The sequence below is a fragment of the Octopus bimaculoides genome, chromosome 28 (genome assembly GCF_046866305.1).
Source record: "Octopus bimaculoides isolate indiv1 chromosome 28, ASM4686630v1, whole genome shotgun sequence".
In the NCBI taxonomy this organism is placed as follows: domain Eukaryota; kingdom Metazoa; phylum Mollusca; class Cephalopoda; order Octopoda; family Octopodidae; genus Octopus; species Octopus bimaculoides.
In genome coordinates this window covers 12,068,807-12,087,240 of record NC_142955.1, presented here as the reverse complement: position 1 = coordinate 12,087,240, position 18,434 = coordinate 12,068,807, and the positions used below count along the sequence as shown (strand labels likewise).

The 18,434-nt window shown below is 36.4% G+C and overlaps 1 protein-coding gene across 2 annotated transcripts; it reads right to left on the bottom strand.

Moving 5' to 3' along the window:
• Positions 1-4,674: 4,674 nt before the first annotated feature.
• Positions 4,675-18,254, bottom strand: LOC106884145 (spermatogenesis-associated protein 4). Of its 2 annotated transcripts, XM_014935377.3 has the most exons (6): positions 17,668-18,254; positions 16,169-16,298; positions 12,401-12,519; positions 10,769-10,934; positions 8,449-8,605; positions 4,675-4,878 (listed from the first exon to the last, which is right to left on the bottom strand). In XM_014935377.3, the coding sequence occupies exons 1-6, from the start codon at positions 17,742-17,744 to the stop codon at positions 4,793-4,795; spliced, it is 735 nt and encodes a 244-aa protein (XP_014790863.1). In that variant the 5' UTR covers positions 17,745-18,254; the 3' UTR covers positions 4,675-4,792. The 2 variants fall into 2 exon arrangements, with proteins under 2 accessions (XP_014790863.1, XP_014790864.1); XM_014935378.3 differs by lacking the exon at positions 16,169-16,298 and having other exon boundaries at positions 17,668-18,027.
• Positions 18,255-18,434: the final 180 nt, after the last annotated feature.

The following is an 18,434-nucleotide window of genomic DNA, read 5'->3' as shown; positions in this document are numbered from 1 at the left end:
CTTATTTGTCTGTTATTTGTCATTAAAGTTTATTACAAAAACATTATCTTTCTAATGATTGAAAAACTGTTAAAAACCTGATTGTTGTGAAGTTTATGGATAAAATTATTCTCATTCATAAGATGTGTTATTTAACTGTTTAGCATTCAGGTTATTCTATCAAATGTAATGCTTATTTATTCATTGTTTTGAATTAATCATGCATTGTCTCGTAGCTTTGAGCTTTCAATGATGTGGCTGTATATTTTTAGAATGACATTGTGGAGTTGGTGTGAGAAGCCAGATTTGATTGGTTTGAACATAACTTTGATAGCTTTTGGCCAGTATAGGCCCGGGCCATGCCTAACTTAATAGCACCACATACAGCAGGTAAAATATCTGGGCCAGATGCTAAAGGGTTAACATATGCAAATACAGAGTGTAAAAGATGTTTGGGGGTGTATTTTGTAATTTAATAAAACAATTCTAATCTAGCAAAAGCCAAATGTATTGTTTATTTGTTTCAACCATTAGGCTGTGACCATGCTGGGTTCTCATTCCAAAGGTAATTTTCGATATTATTATTCTTATTCAGTTCGATATTCAAGAGATGAGGAATTATATACATTATTTACATTTGATGGATATTTGTCCTCATCTTGTTTGCTGTTAACACAATGTTTCGGCTGATGTACCCTCCAGCCTTCTTCAGGTGTCTTGGGAAAATTTCAAACATGGGCTCTCATTCCTAAGGTATTTTTCGATATTATTATCATTACCATTATTATTATTATTATTATTATTATTATTATTATTATTCAGTTCGATATTCAAGAGATGAGGAATTATGTACATTATTTACAATTGATGGATATTTGTCCTCATCTTGTTTGTTGTTAACACAACGTTTCAGCTGATATACCCTCCAGCCTTCATCAGGTGTCTTGGGGAAATTTCACACCTGGGTCCTTGTTCCTAAGGTATTTTTTGATGTTGTTATTATTATTATTATTCAGGCTACTGCCTGGAATCAAACTTGGAATCTTGGGATTAGTAGCCTGTGCTCTTAACCACTACGCCATATGCCCGAGGTTGACTTTGCCTTTCATCCTTTCAGGATTGATGAAATAAGTACCAGTTACACACTGGGGTCAATGTAATCGACTAGCCCCCTTCCCCAAAAATTTTCAAGGCTTCGAGCCCAGAGTAGAAATGATTATTACTATTAAGATGGTGAACTGGTAGAACCATTAGCATGCCGGATGAAATGCTTAGCAGTATTTTGCCTTTCTATATTTAAGAGATGAGGAATTATTTACATTATTTACATTTGACGGATATTTGTCCTCATCTTGTTTGTTGTTAACACAACATTTATGCCACGGGCATATGGCGTAGTGGTTAAGAGCGCAGGCTACTAACCCCAAGATTCCAAGTTCGATTCACGGCAGCGACCTGATTAATAATAGTAATAATAATATAATAATAGTAACATCGTTAGGAATGAGAACCCAGGTTCGAAATTTCCCCAAGACACCTGACGAAGGCTGGAGGGTATATCAGCCGAAACGTTGTGTTAACAACAAACAAGATGAGGACAAATATCCGTCAAATGTAAATAAGTATTTTGCCTGTCGCTATGTTCCGAGTTCAAATTCTATCGAGGTTGACTTTGCCTTTCATCTTTTCAGGGTCGATAAATTAAGCACCAGTCAATGTGATCAACTATTCCCATCCCCTCAAACTCCAGGCCTTGTGCCTTTAATACAATAGACTATTACCTCCACCTTAGCGAAGGCAGAGGTATTGTTTTTAGTCGTGTTTGTTTGTTTATTTGTCCGTGAACAAGATATCTCAAGAACTGCTGGATGGATTCAGATGAAACTTTCAGGGATGTTTGGCCTCGTGACTGGAACGAATTGATTAGACTTGGGGGTTGATCCAGTACCGGACAAGGTTTCTGGATTATTTTTCATATTTCCTTTACATGTATATGTAAATTTTCACATAGTTCCCTTGTACACACACGCACACACACATTTTTAGCGTTGAACATTACCATCCAATTTCCATTGTACACACACACACATGCATGCAAATATTACCTCTCTTTTACACACACGTATACTCACACTTCAAACACCATTTATCAGCTTTTTCACTCTTCCTTCATTATTCATTTATCTCGCCTTCCTTTCTCATTCATACGACTCTCTCTTTGCCATTATTCTCCTCTACCTTCACCTTTTTGGCTCTATCTCTATTTTATATTTGATATATATATATTGGTGCAGGAGTGGCTTGCTTACCAACCACATGGTTCCGGGTTCAGTCCCACTGCGAGGCATCTTGGGCAAGTGTCTTCTACTATAGCCTCGGGCCAACCAAAGCCTTGTGAGTGGATTTGGTAGACGGAAACTGAAAGAAGTCCATCGTATATATGTATATATATATATATGTGTTTGTCCCCCTACCACTGCTTGACAACCGATGCTGGTGTGTTTATGTCTCCGTCACTTAGCGGTTTGGCAAAAGAGACCAATAGAATAAGTACTAGGCTTACAAAGAATAACTCCCGGGGTCGATTTGCTCAACTAAAGGCAGTGCTCCAGCATGGCCACAGTCAAATGACTGAAACAAGTAAAAGAGTATATATATATATATATACACACACACACAAATATATATATACATAAATACATACATATATATATATATTTTATTATATGTATTTATTTTCTCCTAATTAATAAATAACTCGGACAAAATAAATTGGTTAATAGATACCAGGGTAGTTTACATTTTTAACATCAACGATTCCTATGGATCATGTAAATTGTAATTCTTCGAAACATGTCGGAATAAAAGTATGCAGTTAAAATATGTGTTTTATTCCATTCATTAAATTTATATATATATATATATATATATATACATACACACACACACACACATACACACACAAATATATAGAAAGACAACGCTCATTATTATATTAAGAGATTATACATACATTTTAACACTTTACAGTATACTTACATACACAGGCATACCTCAGCTTAAGTCGTTTCTCGATTATACGTCGGTTTTCAAAAATGATATGTGAAAAAATAAAATCAAGTTAAGTCATTTTACTCAACTTTACATCTGTCCGACACAAATATTGCAATCATAAAATCACTAGAAAACCATTAAAAGTACATAAAATCATGTTACTGCACAATAAATAAGAATAAAAACATATAAAAGCTTATTAATATACGTACAGTAAACGTTAAGATACACACCATAAAGTATCAGGTTATCCCATAAGTTCTGTCCGATTTTACCTTTTTTAAAATTGAATGAAATTTAATAGTATTTTAGAATGTCTAGTGGAATTTAAAATTATTTTTATGCATTTTTGTACATTTAAACTAATTAAATATTATTTTCCAGAATAATAGAATTAAAATTTCTTTGATTAAAACCCTTTCGAACATGGAAGTGTTCAAAGAACATTTAAGGCACATAATGCTTTATGAGTACAAAAAAGGAAACTCTGCAGCCGAAGCAACTCGAAACATACACTCAGTTTATGGGAAAGAATGCTTGAATGAAAGAACTTGCAGAAGATGGTTTGCAAAATTCAGAAGTGGAGATTTCAGCTTTGAAGATGAAGATCGAACAAGACGTCCAGTTGAGTTTGATGATAAGCTCCTTGAGGCATTACTTGAAGAAAATCCTGCATTATCAGTTGAAGAACTGGCAATAAAGCTTAGTTCAAACCATACAACTGTTCATCATCATCATCAATAACTTGGAAAGGTTCCTAAACTTAGAAAATGGGTGCCTCATGAATTGTCTGAAACCAAATGCAAATCCCGAGTTGACATCTGCTCTTCTCTCCATTCTTGCACACTCATTCCACCCTTTTTCAATAGACTTGTGACTGGTGACAAAAAATGGATCTTCTATCAAAATGTTAAACATTGTAAACAGTGGCTTGGTAAAAGGGAAAAAGCTCAACCACAACCAAGAAGGGAACTTCATGAGAAAAAGGTTCTTCTCTTTATCTGGTGGGATTGCAAAGGAGTAATTCACTTTGAATTGTTACCACCTAATGCAACAATCAATGCTCAAGTCTACTGTCAGTAATTAGAGTGTTTGAACCCAAGCTTTGAAGAAAAAAGACCCGCTTTAGTGAATTGAAAAGGAGTGATGTTTCATCAGGACAATGTGCAACCCCAAACTGCAAAGATCACATCACAGAAGATCGAAGAGCTTGGTTGGGAAATAATTCCTTATCCACCTCATTCTCCCGACCTTGCTCCTTCAGACTACCATTTGTTTCATAGTTTACAGAATCATTTGGTGGACATAACTTTCGCAAACCAGGAGGAGGTCAAAACTGACATTTCAGAGTTCTTCGCTTTGAAACCAAAAGAGTTTTACATTGATGGGATTAAAAAGCTTTTAAATAGATGGAAGGAAGTCATAGATAATCAGGAAAAGTACATTGATGATTAAATTTCAATTAAATATAACATTTGATCACTTGTTTTCATTATTCAAAATTCAGAAAGAACTTATGGGATGACCTGATATATATATCTCTTCGGGAAAAATTCAAATTTTTTTGAAATTTTACCAAAGAAGAATTATTTAAATTCAATAGTATTAAATTTTTAAAAATGGAAATTAAGAAAGAAAGCATTTAAATAAAAATTCTTTATTTATTCCTGTGGGTGCGTACATGTATTTAGATCCATATGCTTCTCTAATTACCCACAATCTACTGGAGAAAGCAATTCTTGGAATTTGCTTAATTAGTTCATTGTAATTGGGTAATGAATGGCTGTTTGAGCTTGATGTCTTTAAACCGAACATTCATATCATTAATGCTGTCTGAAACTGCCTCTGAAAATACAAATGACAGTTAGAGTTTGTTAACCATACGGAAGGACAGAGACATGCACACATACACCCATGAATAGTTACAACTTACATAATGAGATATGCATTCTGATAGTGTAGAATGTGTTGCAGATGGAAATTTATGAGGTGCACATGTGTGGTAGAGAATGTATCATGTCAGCATGTACAAATGAACAGGTTGGATGTTAGAAACACTGGGTATCAGAAGAATGAAACTTGTGCTGGTGTGCTCAGCCACTTGCATGTTAATTTCACGAACAGGCTGTTCCATTGAGCGGATCAGCTGGAACCCACATTGTCATAACAGATGGAATGCCAACATATATATATATATATATATATATATATATATATATATATATAAAATAATGTTATTTTACTCTACAGTGGTAGAAATATAGGAAAAATAGAAGTTGAAAATGCACTGAAAATAGTTAAAATATTTTTTATTGATATATTTAAAGATTTATCTGGTTCTACAGTTTACACTGATTTTCAAAGATTACAAATAGAAAAACGTGGCTTAAGTCGCTGCTGTCTTGCTTCTGACTAGTGTTTGAAGCTTGACCTATTTTTATAGGGAGCTCATGGCTCAAATTAGTATATGTTTGAAATAGGGTTTGATTGGTAGAGGATAGTCATATGACTGGTCTTAGAAATTTTTGTAAGTTCCCCACTATATCCATGTGTTAGGGATGATATTTGGCATCATAAATTAAGGCTGACAGAATTGACTGAACATGTCCAAACAATCAATGCTCTGAATGTTTTCTGTCATGTGTTTGTAGAGAATGAACGCATGTTTAAGTTTATAACCTTTTGTATGTTCCCCCACTATGTCCGTGTTAGTATATTTTGTGCCTAAAGGTAAGTCCGACATGGCAGAATGAATATGTTTAGTTACAATCAAGGCATTCCAAATTTAATGTGTCTAGTGGGAGAGTGGGCAAGAGTTGTTTGTGTTGAGTCCAGTGGCTAAAGTTTAGGTTGTTAGTTGTGTAGGTTCCTCATGTTAAGTAGCAGAATGAGTTGTGTGTGTGAATAGTTATTTGTGTATGGATTGTGTTAAAGTTTGTTAAATCTTGGTTTCTACTTTTGTGTAAAAGTGTTTTCTTTGTTTATCCATGCTTCACCTGTGGCATTTGCTGAACATAGGTAGAGTGAGAAGACCTGTAATTTGAGCACAAATGTCTAAATGTCCACTCAATGGAATCTGTCAAGTACTGGAGTCTTGTAATTGTTGTCTGTGAATGGTCAGTCTATTTCTTAGAGTAATCTTTGTTTGACCTATGTAATCTTCATTACCTCCTTAAATTTGATAGCATATATTAAATTCCTTAAAGAATATGTAAAGTGAGTTTTTAAAACATCTGTCCTGATTTGAATTTGTATGTCGAGTCTTCAATAAGATTGATTGTATGTTATACCTTCAATAAGGTTGATACAAGTCCTGCAGTTAGGGTGGTTACACTTTTTGACTGGTGATGTAGGAATAGTGGGAGGTAATTTAGCACTTGTGAGGAAGTTTTTGAGAGACCTGTCAAAAGGACAGATGAAATGAGTGTAGGTTCAATGACTATCAAGCAATGGACCCTCAGAAATTGGGGGCTGGTGTCTGATATGCTAGAAGACCACAGGTAATGAGATATCCCTCAGCTTTTGTTAAAGCTTGTCTCGAGGTGAAGGTCACTCTGATAAAAAACAAGATATACAGAGAATGGCAATGTATATTTTGGTGATCTTTTGTTTGAAATTGAGATAATGGTACTCCTACATTCCTGAGCCTGCAACCCATACTGCAATTGGATATCTTGGCCTGCCTTGTCTATGGATCATGTCAGCAACATTGAGAGTAACGGCGAGCTGGCAGAAATGTTAGCACGCTGGGCGATATGCTTAGCGGTATTTCGTCTGCTGTTACGTTCTGAGTTCAAATTCCGCCGAGGTCAACTTTGCTTTTCATCCTTTCGGGGTCGATAAATTAAGTACCAGTTACGCACTGGGGTCAATGTAATGAACTTAATCCTTTTGTCTATCCTTGTTTGTCCCCTCTATGTTTAACCTTTTGTGGGCAATAAAGAAATAAGAATCGTTAGCATGCCAGGCGAAATGCTTAGCGGTATTTCGTCTGTCTGAGTCCAAATTCCGCCGAGGTCAACTTTGCCTTTCATCCTTTAAGGGTCGATAAATTAAGTACCAGTTACGCACTGGGGTCGATGTAATCGACTTAATCCCTTTGTGTGTCCTTGTTTGTCCCCTCTATGTTTAGCCCCTTGTGGGCAATAAAGAAATAAGTAATGCTTAGAGGAACTGTGAGGCACTGTGCAAACCTTATTGGACCTAAAGTTTAAGTTGTGCCTTCGCCCATGAGGCACCCATCTGATGCCCTGTTGCATAAGAGAGCACCATGCTAAGCACAGAAACAGCAGACACAGACCTGGGTGAAGCTAACTGCTGGTGCAATAACTTCATGCATGGGTACTGCAAGCATTTTGCATGGGCAATGGTCATTGACAGTGCCCCTCAGTCACAAGTGGACAGCCATCATCATGTATCCATTAATGTATGTATGTAAATACGTGTGTGTGTGAGGAGCAACTTTTAAATTATGTAAGCAACACAACTGCCCCGTCAATTTTACTGGGGTATTTTTTTCTGTTTCTTTGAGTGGTTGTGTGGTAAGTAGCTTGCTTACCAACCACGTGGTTCCGGGTTCAGTCCCACTGTGTGGCACCTTGGGCAAGTGTCTTCTACTATAGCCTCGGGCTGACCAAAGCTTTGTGAGTGGATTTGGTAGACGGAAACTGAAAAGAAGCCCGTCGTATATATGTATATGTATATATACTCTTTACTCTTTTACTTGTTTCAGTCTTTTGACTGCGGCCATTCTGGAGCACCGCCTTTAGTCAAGAAAATCGACCCCAGGACTTATTCTTTGTAAGCCTAGTACTTATTCTATCGGTCTCTTTTTGCCGAACCGCTAAGTTACGGGGACGTAAACACACCAGCATCGGTTGTCAAGCGATGGTGGGGGGACAAACACAGACACACAAACACACACACACACACACATATATATATATATATATATATATATATATATATACGACGGGCTTCTTTCAGTTTCCGTTTGTGTGTCTGTGTTTGTCCCCCCCCTAGCATTGCTTGACAACCGATGCTGGTGTGTTTACGTCCCCCGTAACTTAGCGGTTCGGCAAAAAGAGACCAATAGAATAAGTACTGGGGTTGATTTGCTCGACTAAAAAGCGGTGCTCCAGCATGGCCGCAGTCAAATGACTGAAACGAGTAAAAGAGTAAAAGAGTAATTGTAAATGCTATGATGGCAATGACAAAGGTATTAATGATAAGCGTCACCTTGATTATATGGCTCATGTTGTTGTTGTTGGTAGTTGTGGTGGTGATAATGATGGAAAGGAAGGGGTGGAGTCTGATAGGAATGATGGTAATAGCAAAAAGCAGATGGTGGGGATGATTATGAGGAGGAGGATAAAACTGAAATTTCTTAAAAGAAAAAAAAAAAAGCAAGCAAACTTTTTAGAGGAGCTTTCTCAACATCTTCCTTGTGTGCCACAATATTTTGTTGGCGTACAGTCTGTTGACCAAGAGTAGGATGGACATGGAATCGTTCTGGATCCTCTACACGTTTTTTCAGTCTCAGTTCCATATGACGATCTATAATTTTTTGTGCCTAGAGAAAAAAAAAAAAGAGGAAGAATTATTTGGATATTGAATAGAAACACATAAAACACATCTGTGTGCGTGTGTGTATGTGTGTGTATGTGTGTGTGTGTGTGTGTGTGTTTCTTGAGAGCCTTGGATGAGAATGGAAACCCCTTACTTTCTGCTGGTTCCATTTAATATTCATTCTTAATACACACATGCAGACATGAGCACAAGCAGAGTTACAAATAAATATGTCATATATATTATCTGTAGGTGTAAGTATGTGTGTATATATATATATATATAGAAAAAATTTTTTTTTAATTAAGGTACTCAGAAACCTGGATGTTTGTACATTTACAGATTTTTATTAATGTCACATATTAAATGAAGCGCTTTTTACTATCCTATATATCTCTCTCTCCACTCCTACACACTCAATAAAACTATATAAAGAGACCCGCTAGGATGTTTTCTCAAAACAATTTGAAAAACCTACACGACTAGGTGAAAAGCGCTTCATTTAATATGTGACATTAATAAAAATCTGTAAATGTACAAACATCCAGGTTTCTGAGTACCTTAATTAAAAAAAAATTTTTCTATATAATTTCTGTACATCACCTCCAAACCTTCAAATATATATATATATGTATATATATATATATATATATGCATGTGTGTGTGTGTCCAAGGGGGTCCTTAGAGTAACCAAATTAACATTGGTGGACGATGCTCTGAAAAGATAGTTGCTGGAATAAATAAGAAATGAAACTAGCATGCTCAGTTGATGTATGGTATCAGTGTGCTTGTACAACAGAATGTAAATGTTTACCAGAAAAACCAGGTAGAAGAGGTGTTAGATGTAGTGTGCAAGAGAGGAGATTGTATTGGTATGGTCATGTAATGGATATGAGTAAAGATAGTTGCCTAAGGAAGTGCCAATCTCTAGATGTAGAAGAAACCTGTGGAAGAGGAAGACCCGGGAATACATGGGACAAAGTGATGAGACATGATCTTCAGATACATTGTTTACATTATTTACAATTGACAGATATTTGTCCTCATCTGGTTTGTTGTTAACACAACATTTCGGCTGATATACCCTCCAGCCTTCATCAGGTGTCTTGGGGAAATTTCGAACCTGGGTTCTCATTCCTAAGGTATTTTTCGATATTATTATTATTATTATTATTGTAGCAAACTCATAAGAGGCGGAGAGAGAACATAAGTTCATTTGCCCGAACATGAGAAATTATTGATTTCTCATTGGTTAAAAATTACTGCCCATATACGAATTCTGAACTTCGTTGAAGAAATCTTTCACGGGGTCACGGTTCTATGATTCGTGTATGAGTAGTTATAAAAACCCTGATTTTTGGAAAACTCTCCAGTGATCGTTGGGTTGCCACTCGAATCCACGACACTCACTCAAGTGATCGTTGGGTTGCTACTAAAATCCACGACACTCACTCAAGTGATCATTGGGTTGTAACTCAAATCCACGACACTCACCTTCTTGAGTATCGGCTAATATTTATGCCATGTTCAATATTATTGTTATTATTATTGTTCAGTAGTTTTATTTTTATAACGTGCTTTCACTTCACTACCGAGCACAGCTCTGTGTGCCTTGGGTATGTGCTGTGGTTTGCTGTGATGCTCTTATGGTTACTGTATTGAAAGTGTTTTGCGTAGGATGTGTGCAGTGCCCAATAGTGCAATTTTCTGTATGTTATAAAAATTGAAAAATTTTTTTTAAATTGCACTACTGGGCACTGCACACATCCTACGCAAAACACTTTCAATACAGTAACCATAAGAGCATCACAGCAAACCACAGCACATACCCAAGGCACACAGAGCTGCGCTCGGTAGTGAAGTGAAAGCACGTTATAAAAATAAAACTACTGAACAATAATAATAATAATAATAATATTGAACATGGCATAAATATTAGCCGATACTCAAGAGGGTGAGTGTTATTATTATTATTATTATCATTATTATAAAAACAATAACTGATAGTTTACAATACTATATCTACATAGCCAGGAAAACTACCCTCATATCATCATAGTGATATTGTACCATCTTTTATGAAAACTCACACAATACTTCACTAAAGACTTGCAAGTTTTAAACAAAATATAAAAACAAGGTTTGAGTACCAGGGAAACTGACTCACCTTTCTGGCGTTTAATAGTTGATTAGGGTAAACCAATAGTTCTGTAAACATTATGTTATTCTTAACAGATTTTGTAGCTGTTGATTGAGCGTGTAACGGTAAACGCATCTGATAGTCATAATCACACAGATCGTCGCTAATAGGTGACACCACACTGAATGGCCATCTTGAAAAGTTAAAAACAAAATAAATAAATATTTGGTCAAATATAAAACTGAATTATATCATTGGATGATCAATATACCGGATCAATAACACTGGATTATTGTACTGTTTAATTTTACTGGATCACTATGTTGGACAATTCAAACAAAATTATTACAAAGGGACATTAAAAAATTACAACCACACACATTCACACATTCTGCTTAGCTTGGTGGATCTTCTCAAGCACAACATAATGCCAAAGGTCTTGGTCATTGCCTCTGTGAGACCCATCACTCAAAAGAAACTCAGCCACTTTGCCTCCATTAAGCCCAACACTTGAAAGAAACTCATTCCCCTTGCCTCTGTGAGACCCAACACTTGAAAGGAACTCAGCTACCTTACCTCTGTGAGACCCAACACTTGAAAGGAACTCATCCCCCTTGCCTCTGTGAGACCCAACACTTGAAAGGAACTCATTCCCCTTGCCTCTGTAAAACAAAATCCTGGGTTTGGTTAAAAAAAGGTAATTAAGAAAAAAACATAGTCTAATTGAAGCAGCTCAAGATTAAACAATAAAAACAAACAACTTAAGAAGAAGTATATATGGACAGAATGTATCAGAAAAATGAAGAGCCTGTGGAACTTGGAATGAGACAGTGGCACACATTGTGGTAGAATGCTCCAAGTTGGCACAGGAAGAGTATAAGAAATGGTGGCACAGCCAGGCTGTAAATGTTTTACACTGGAAACTGTGCCAGAAATGGGGATGTGAAGAAAAGGAAACACATGGCAGAATCATCGAGTCGAAAGAGTCCTAGAGTCAGAGGAATGTAAGATTTTGTGGGATTCTTCTATTCAAACGAACAAGAAGTTAGAAAATAATAGACCAGACATAATGATAATAGATAAGGAAAAGCGAAGTTGTTTACTTATTGACCCATCATGTCCGTTTGAGTTCAGGATTGCAAAGAAAGAGGAAAAAAAACAAAACAAATACAAACCCTTAAAATCTGAAATAGGAAGAATCTGGAGCATCTGAGCAGTAGAGGCTGCACTTACAATAATTGGTGCGTTGGGAACTGTAAGGAAAGATACAGACAAATGGCTGAAGGAGATTGGAATAGAATGCCCAGTAGAGCCCCTACAGGAAGTTTGTCTCTTAGGGACAGCAAGGATTATCAGGAGGGTTCTAAGCACTTGAAAGACTGCTGAAAATTTATGGATATCTAAGGTTACTAGTAAATACCCGCTATCCACATAATTCCTACCAGGCATAAGACCTACCCTGAGCCAAACCAAAATAATACGAGTAGCAGTAGTGGTGGTGGTGGTGGTGGTGGTGGTGGTGGTGGCAGCAGTGGCAATGGCAGCAGCAGCGGTGACAGTGGTAATGATGATGATAGCAACAATGATCATCATGATGATAATAATAATAATAATAATAATAATAATAATAATAATAATAATAATAATAATGGCAATTACTTTCTATCTGTGAGTATTTTGTATATAAGCTGCATCATCTGCATGCATTGTGTTTCTTTACAGAACATAGTTCCATCAATACATGTCTGGGAAATGTCAAATTTCTTCTTCTTGAAAAACTGAAATGATAAGCAGAAACTTAATTCCAAGTTCACCTCGGGAAAATAACTAAATATGTTTTAATAACATGTAGTCGGTTGGTACTGTAGTGGGTAAGTTTGCAGAGCTGCGGCTGCGATGCGGTTTCAATACCTGGCTCTGGTTTTGTTCCAATCCATGGCTCACAACACGCAATGCACTGCTTGTATCATTCTGCCAATTTAGAGATGGTTAATTCCCTCATCTGCAATGTGTATGTGTTCCTGGATCTTTAATTTCACTCATAGCACATTCCATGGAAACTGGAGCAAGTAAAACTTGAAGATGTAGTTTTCAGCAATACAACAGTATTTTATTTGTTTTTACTTATATAATACAATTTTTGTATTCTATTTACATTATTTACAATTGACGGATATTTGTCCTCATCTTGTTTGTCGTTAACACAACGTTTCAGCTGGTATACCCTCCAGCCTTCATCAGGTGTCTTGGGGAAATTTCAAACCTCGGTTCTCATTCCTAAGGTATATAGCGTAGTGGTTAAGAGCGCGGGCTACTAACCCCAAGATTCCAAGTTCAATTCCAGGCAGTGACCTGGATAATAATAATAATAATATTAATAATAATATTTTTTAGTTTATATAAAGGACTGGTAACTCAGCAGAACTGTAATAGATAGAGAGATGAGTTCTTAACTTTTGTATACGATTTTGTATACGATTGCCAAAATGGATTTTGGCAATCGTATACAAAAGTTAGGAACTCATCTCTCTATCTATTACATTTCTGCTGAGTTTCCAGTCCTCTATATAAACTAAAAAATGAATTAGACTGACATTTATTTAATTTTGAACCTGTTGAAGGCACATGAGATGCCGAAATATTGTTCAAAGCACCAATAAATAAGTTACTTTCGAGTTGCACTTTCTGTTATTGAGTTGGCCGTAGTGATGGACTACGTCAGCTATGTTTACCTTAGTGATGGAATTTGGCAATCGTATACAAAAGTTAAGAACTCATCTCTCTATCTAATAATAATAATAATAATAATAATAATAATAATAATAATAATAATAATAATAATAATAATAATAATAATAATAACAACAACATTGAAAAATACCTTAGGAATGAGAACCCAGGTTCAAAATTTCCCCCAAGACACCTGATGAAGGCTGGAGGGTATATCAGCCGAAATGTTGTGTTAACAACAAACCAGATGAGGACAAATATCCATCAATTGTAAATAATGTACATAATTCCTCATCTCTTAAATATAGAACTGAATTTTTGTATTATAGTCATTGTGTACTTTTTATTGCATGCTACATCACCATCATTTAACATTTATTTTCCAAGTTGGCATCGGTTGGATGGTTTGACATGAACAGACAAGCCAGAGGATTGCACCAAGCTCTACTGTCTGCCTTGGCATAGTTTCTACAGCTGGATTCTCTCCCTAATGCAAAACATTTTACAAAGTAAACAATAGTCTGAATATAATTGCATATATCGCAAGCTGTATATAACAGTGTATATTCTATGTTAAAGACTGTATATAATTGTTTATAATATTTTTGTAATAAACCCATTCATAAGTGTGGTATAGTTGTACATACTGTAGTCACTCATCACTCATGATAAAAAGATTGGATGATCAAGGCTAGAATGGCATTAGTCATAAGTCTGCTCAATCAGAGCTAACCTGAGGATAAAACAAGGTAACAATGAACTAGAACGGTGGCCTAACCTTGTCTGATAAAAGAATTAAGAATTTGTGTTTATTTGATTCTAGGGCCCCAAAATATCACCCTTGGTCTTTACCCACCCCACAAAAAAGAGCATAAACACGTGATTTATAGGCCATAGACCTTAACTCATTAATGACTGAACACTAACGGTATATACCACTCTATTCCATCACATTTATTAATGAGTAATGACTGATTACTCACAATATGGATTATTCTGTGATATTACAGTTAGCCATGACTAATGACTGAGTGACCACAATATTTACTAGTCTATTTTATGATAATCTTTGATGATTAATGACTGCACACTAACGGTATATACCACTCTATTCCATCACATTTATTAATGAGTAATGACTGATTACTCACAATATGGATTATTCTGTGATATCACAGTTAGCCATGACTAATGACTGAGTGACCACAATATTTACAAGTCTATTCTATGATAATCATTAATGATTAATGACTGAACACTAACGGTATATACCACTCTATTCCATCACATTTATTAATGAGTAATGACTGATTACTCACAATATGGATTATTCTGTGATATCACAGTTAGCCACGACTAATGACTGAGTGACCACAATATTTACAAGTCTATTCTATGATAATCATTAATGATTAATGACTGAACACTAACGGTATATACCACTCTATTCCATCACATTTATTAATGAGTAATGACTGATTACTCACAATATGGATTATTCTGTGATATCACAGTTAGCCATGACTAATAACTGAGTGACCACAATATTTACTAGTCTATTCTATGATAATCATTAATGATTAATGACTGAACACCTGTGATGTGTTGTCAGGATATCAGTTAGTTCAGCATCTGGGGTGATGCTCCTGTCATACTCTTTTACTTGTTTCAGTCATTTGACTGCGGCCATGCTGGAGCACCGCCTTTAGTCGAGCAAATCGACCCCAGGACTTATTCTTTGTAAGCCTAGTACTTATTCTATCGGTCTCTTTTGCCGAATCGCTAAATTACGGGGACGTAAACAAACCAGCATCGGTTGTCAAGCGATGGTGGGGGAACAAACACAGACACACAAACACACATACATATATATATATATATATACGATGGGCTTCTTTCAGTTTCCATCTACCAAATCCACTCACAAGGCTTTGGTCGGCCCAAGGCTATAGTAGAAGACACTTGCCCAAGGTGCCACGCAGTGAGACTGAATCCGGAACCATGTGGTTGGTAAGCAAGCTACTTACCACACAGCCACTCCTGCGCCTGAAAACATAAAAACATTTTGGACCATGTCCTCAAAAAAGGTTGTTTGCCTGGTAACAGTTAAGGAAGTTTAAGCAGAAAAGATTTTGGGCACTAAATCTCATCTCTAGATAAAATGTAAGATGGACATTGTTCTTCGAGCAAAAGTGAGTAAAAATGGATATTTATGAAAGAAATAGCTTTAATTTGTGTCTTAATGTAGTCTAAAATGTAAACGGCTAACGATGCTGTCATGAGCCATCTCATCTTGTACACAATGTCTTGTTTCGCTTGAAATTAGTGATGACAACAACAATTTCTTTTTTGTATTTCAGAAAAAACAACTCTGAAAAACAAAAATAGATTAATATGCAGGTGGCACGTAAAAAACACCATTTTGAGCAAGGCCATTGCCAGTACTGTGTGACTGGCCCTCGTGCCAGTGGCACGTAAAAGCACCCACTACATTCTCAGAGTGGTTGGCATTAGGAAGGGCATCCAGCTGTAGAAACTCTGCCAGATCAGATTGGAGCCTGGTGCAGCATTCTGGCTTGCCAGTCCTCAGTCAAATTGTCCAACCCATGCTAGCATGGAAAGCGGACGTTAAACGATGATGATGATGATGATAATGAATACATAAATAAGAATTATGAAAATGTATTAGGCAAATACCTTTGACAATTCTTGCCAATTATGTTGTTTCGCATACAATGATGAACCTTTATTGAAGTAAGTCATCTCTACTTCAAAAGGATAATACCTGTTAAATATCTCTGCTATTAAATATCCGTTTGCAAGGTCCCTGTAAACAGATTAGCACAATTATGATACCTTTGCTAATTAATAGAATTGTAATTTTGATTACAACTATTATTAGCCAACCTCAGCATTCAATAAAATAAAGTCCCAGTTAAGTACAGAAATCATTGTTACTAACTGATCCCTTCTTGTCAAAAATTGTGCCCTTGAACCTAAATTATATACTCTTTTACTCTTTTATTTGTTTCAGTCATTTGACTGTGGCCATGCTGGAGCACCGCCTTTAGTCGAGCAAATCGACCCCAGGACTTATTCTTTGTAAGCCTAGTACTTATTCTATCAGTCTCTTTTGCCGAACCGCTAAGTGACGGGGACATAAACACACCAGTATCGGTTGTCAAGCAATGCTAGGGGGACAAACACACAGACATATACATATATACGACAGGCTTCTTTCAGTTTCTGTCTACCAAATCCACTCACAAGGCTTTGGTCGGCACGAGGCTATAGTAGAAGACACTTGCCCAAGGTGCCATGCAGTGGGATTGAACCCGGAACCATGTGGTTGGTAAGCAAGCTACTTACCACACAGCCACTCCTACGCCTATACAGTTATTAATATTATAGTTGTTGTCATTGTTATCCCTGTTGAACTTCTTGCTTATATCCTATAAAGCCATGTCCAAACCATGGGCTAGAGACACCATAGGGAAGATCTCACTCTATACTACCTAAGTTGTTCCAAGTAGTGTAATCTTCTCGACTGAATTATCAGGTCATCCCATAAGTTCTGTCCGATTTTACCTTTTTTAAAATTGAATGAAATTTAATTCTATTTTAGAATGTCTAATGGAATTAAAAATTATTTTTATGCATTTGTGCACATTTAAACTAATTAAATATTATTTTACAGAATAGAATTAAAATTTCTTTGATTAAAACCCTTTCTAAGTGAGTCAAAGGGAATATAGCTGCTCTTTTTAGCTGGTCAAGCGAATGCGTAGTGGGTCACGTCGGTTACTGAGTTCAACTAAATTGAGGGTTTCTCCTGAACCCTAAAAATGCGTGGTCTGTTCTTATGTTAGAAATCATTTTATGAGTGTTGTTAACATTTCTAAGAATATAAAACATTCACTCTGAATATACGCATGTAAAATACACACACACACACAAACACACACTCATATACACACAAACACACACTCATATACACACAAACACACACACACATACATACATACACGCACACACACCCACACATACATACACGCACACACACCCACACAAACACATACATACACACACAAACAACACACACACACCCACAAACTAGTTTCTCTCTTCACCCATCTCTTTCTCTCCCCCCCCCCCATTCTTTTATCAAGCGCCCACGCGACCTGGAAGTAACTTACCATTTTGGAACGACGATCTTTGAATTTAAATCCAAACTCTGGATCCACATGAGCACTTCTCGAGGAAACTCGGACATTATTACTGCAGGATTTCGGTTTACCTAAACAGTCTACTGTTGCCAAGGTAACCTCGCATATTGACAAAACAACCGGAAGTTTTCCAGTCGTAAACATCCGCTCTCTTCTCGGCGCAGATCTTCCTTAAATGTTCGATTGTTCCATTTATAGAATCTAAATCCTTACTCTAAATATTCAAATGCTTGGTAACAAACAAGACATAACATGTGTGTAAAATGAGGCGAACATGAGAGAAAACAAACAAAACAGCAAAAATGTTTTCGATAGAAACAAAACAAAGCTGAATCCAGTCAGTAGAGACATCTATCGGATAAGTGAGGAAATACATCTTGTAAAGGGGAACAACTTACACTTAAAGATATAAATGTACAATGTTACCTGACAAGGTTGGGATTGAAAATGGCCCGAATGACTTGAGTTTACGGTGTACTGGAGACGGACTAAATCACGTTCCTGCAATATCTGTGATAAATCTTATTCTCAGAATGCAAGCTTAGTCACACACAAACGTATTCATACAGGAGAGAAACCATTTCATTGTGATATCCGTAGTCAATCATTCTCTCAAAATGATCATTTAACGGTACACAAACGCATTCATACAAGAGAGAAACCATTCCAGTGTGATATCTGCGATAAAGCATTCTCTCAGACTTGTAACACTCATATTTTCATGTGTGCTATCACTT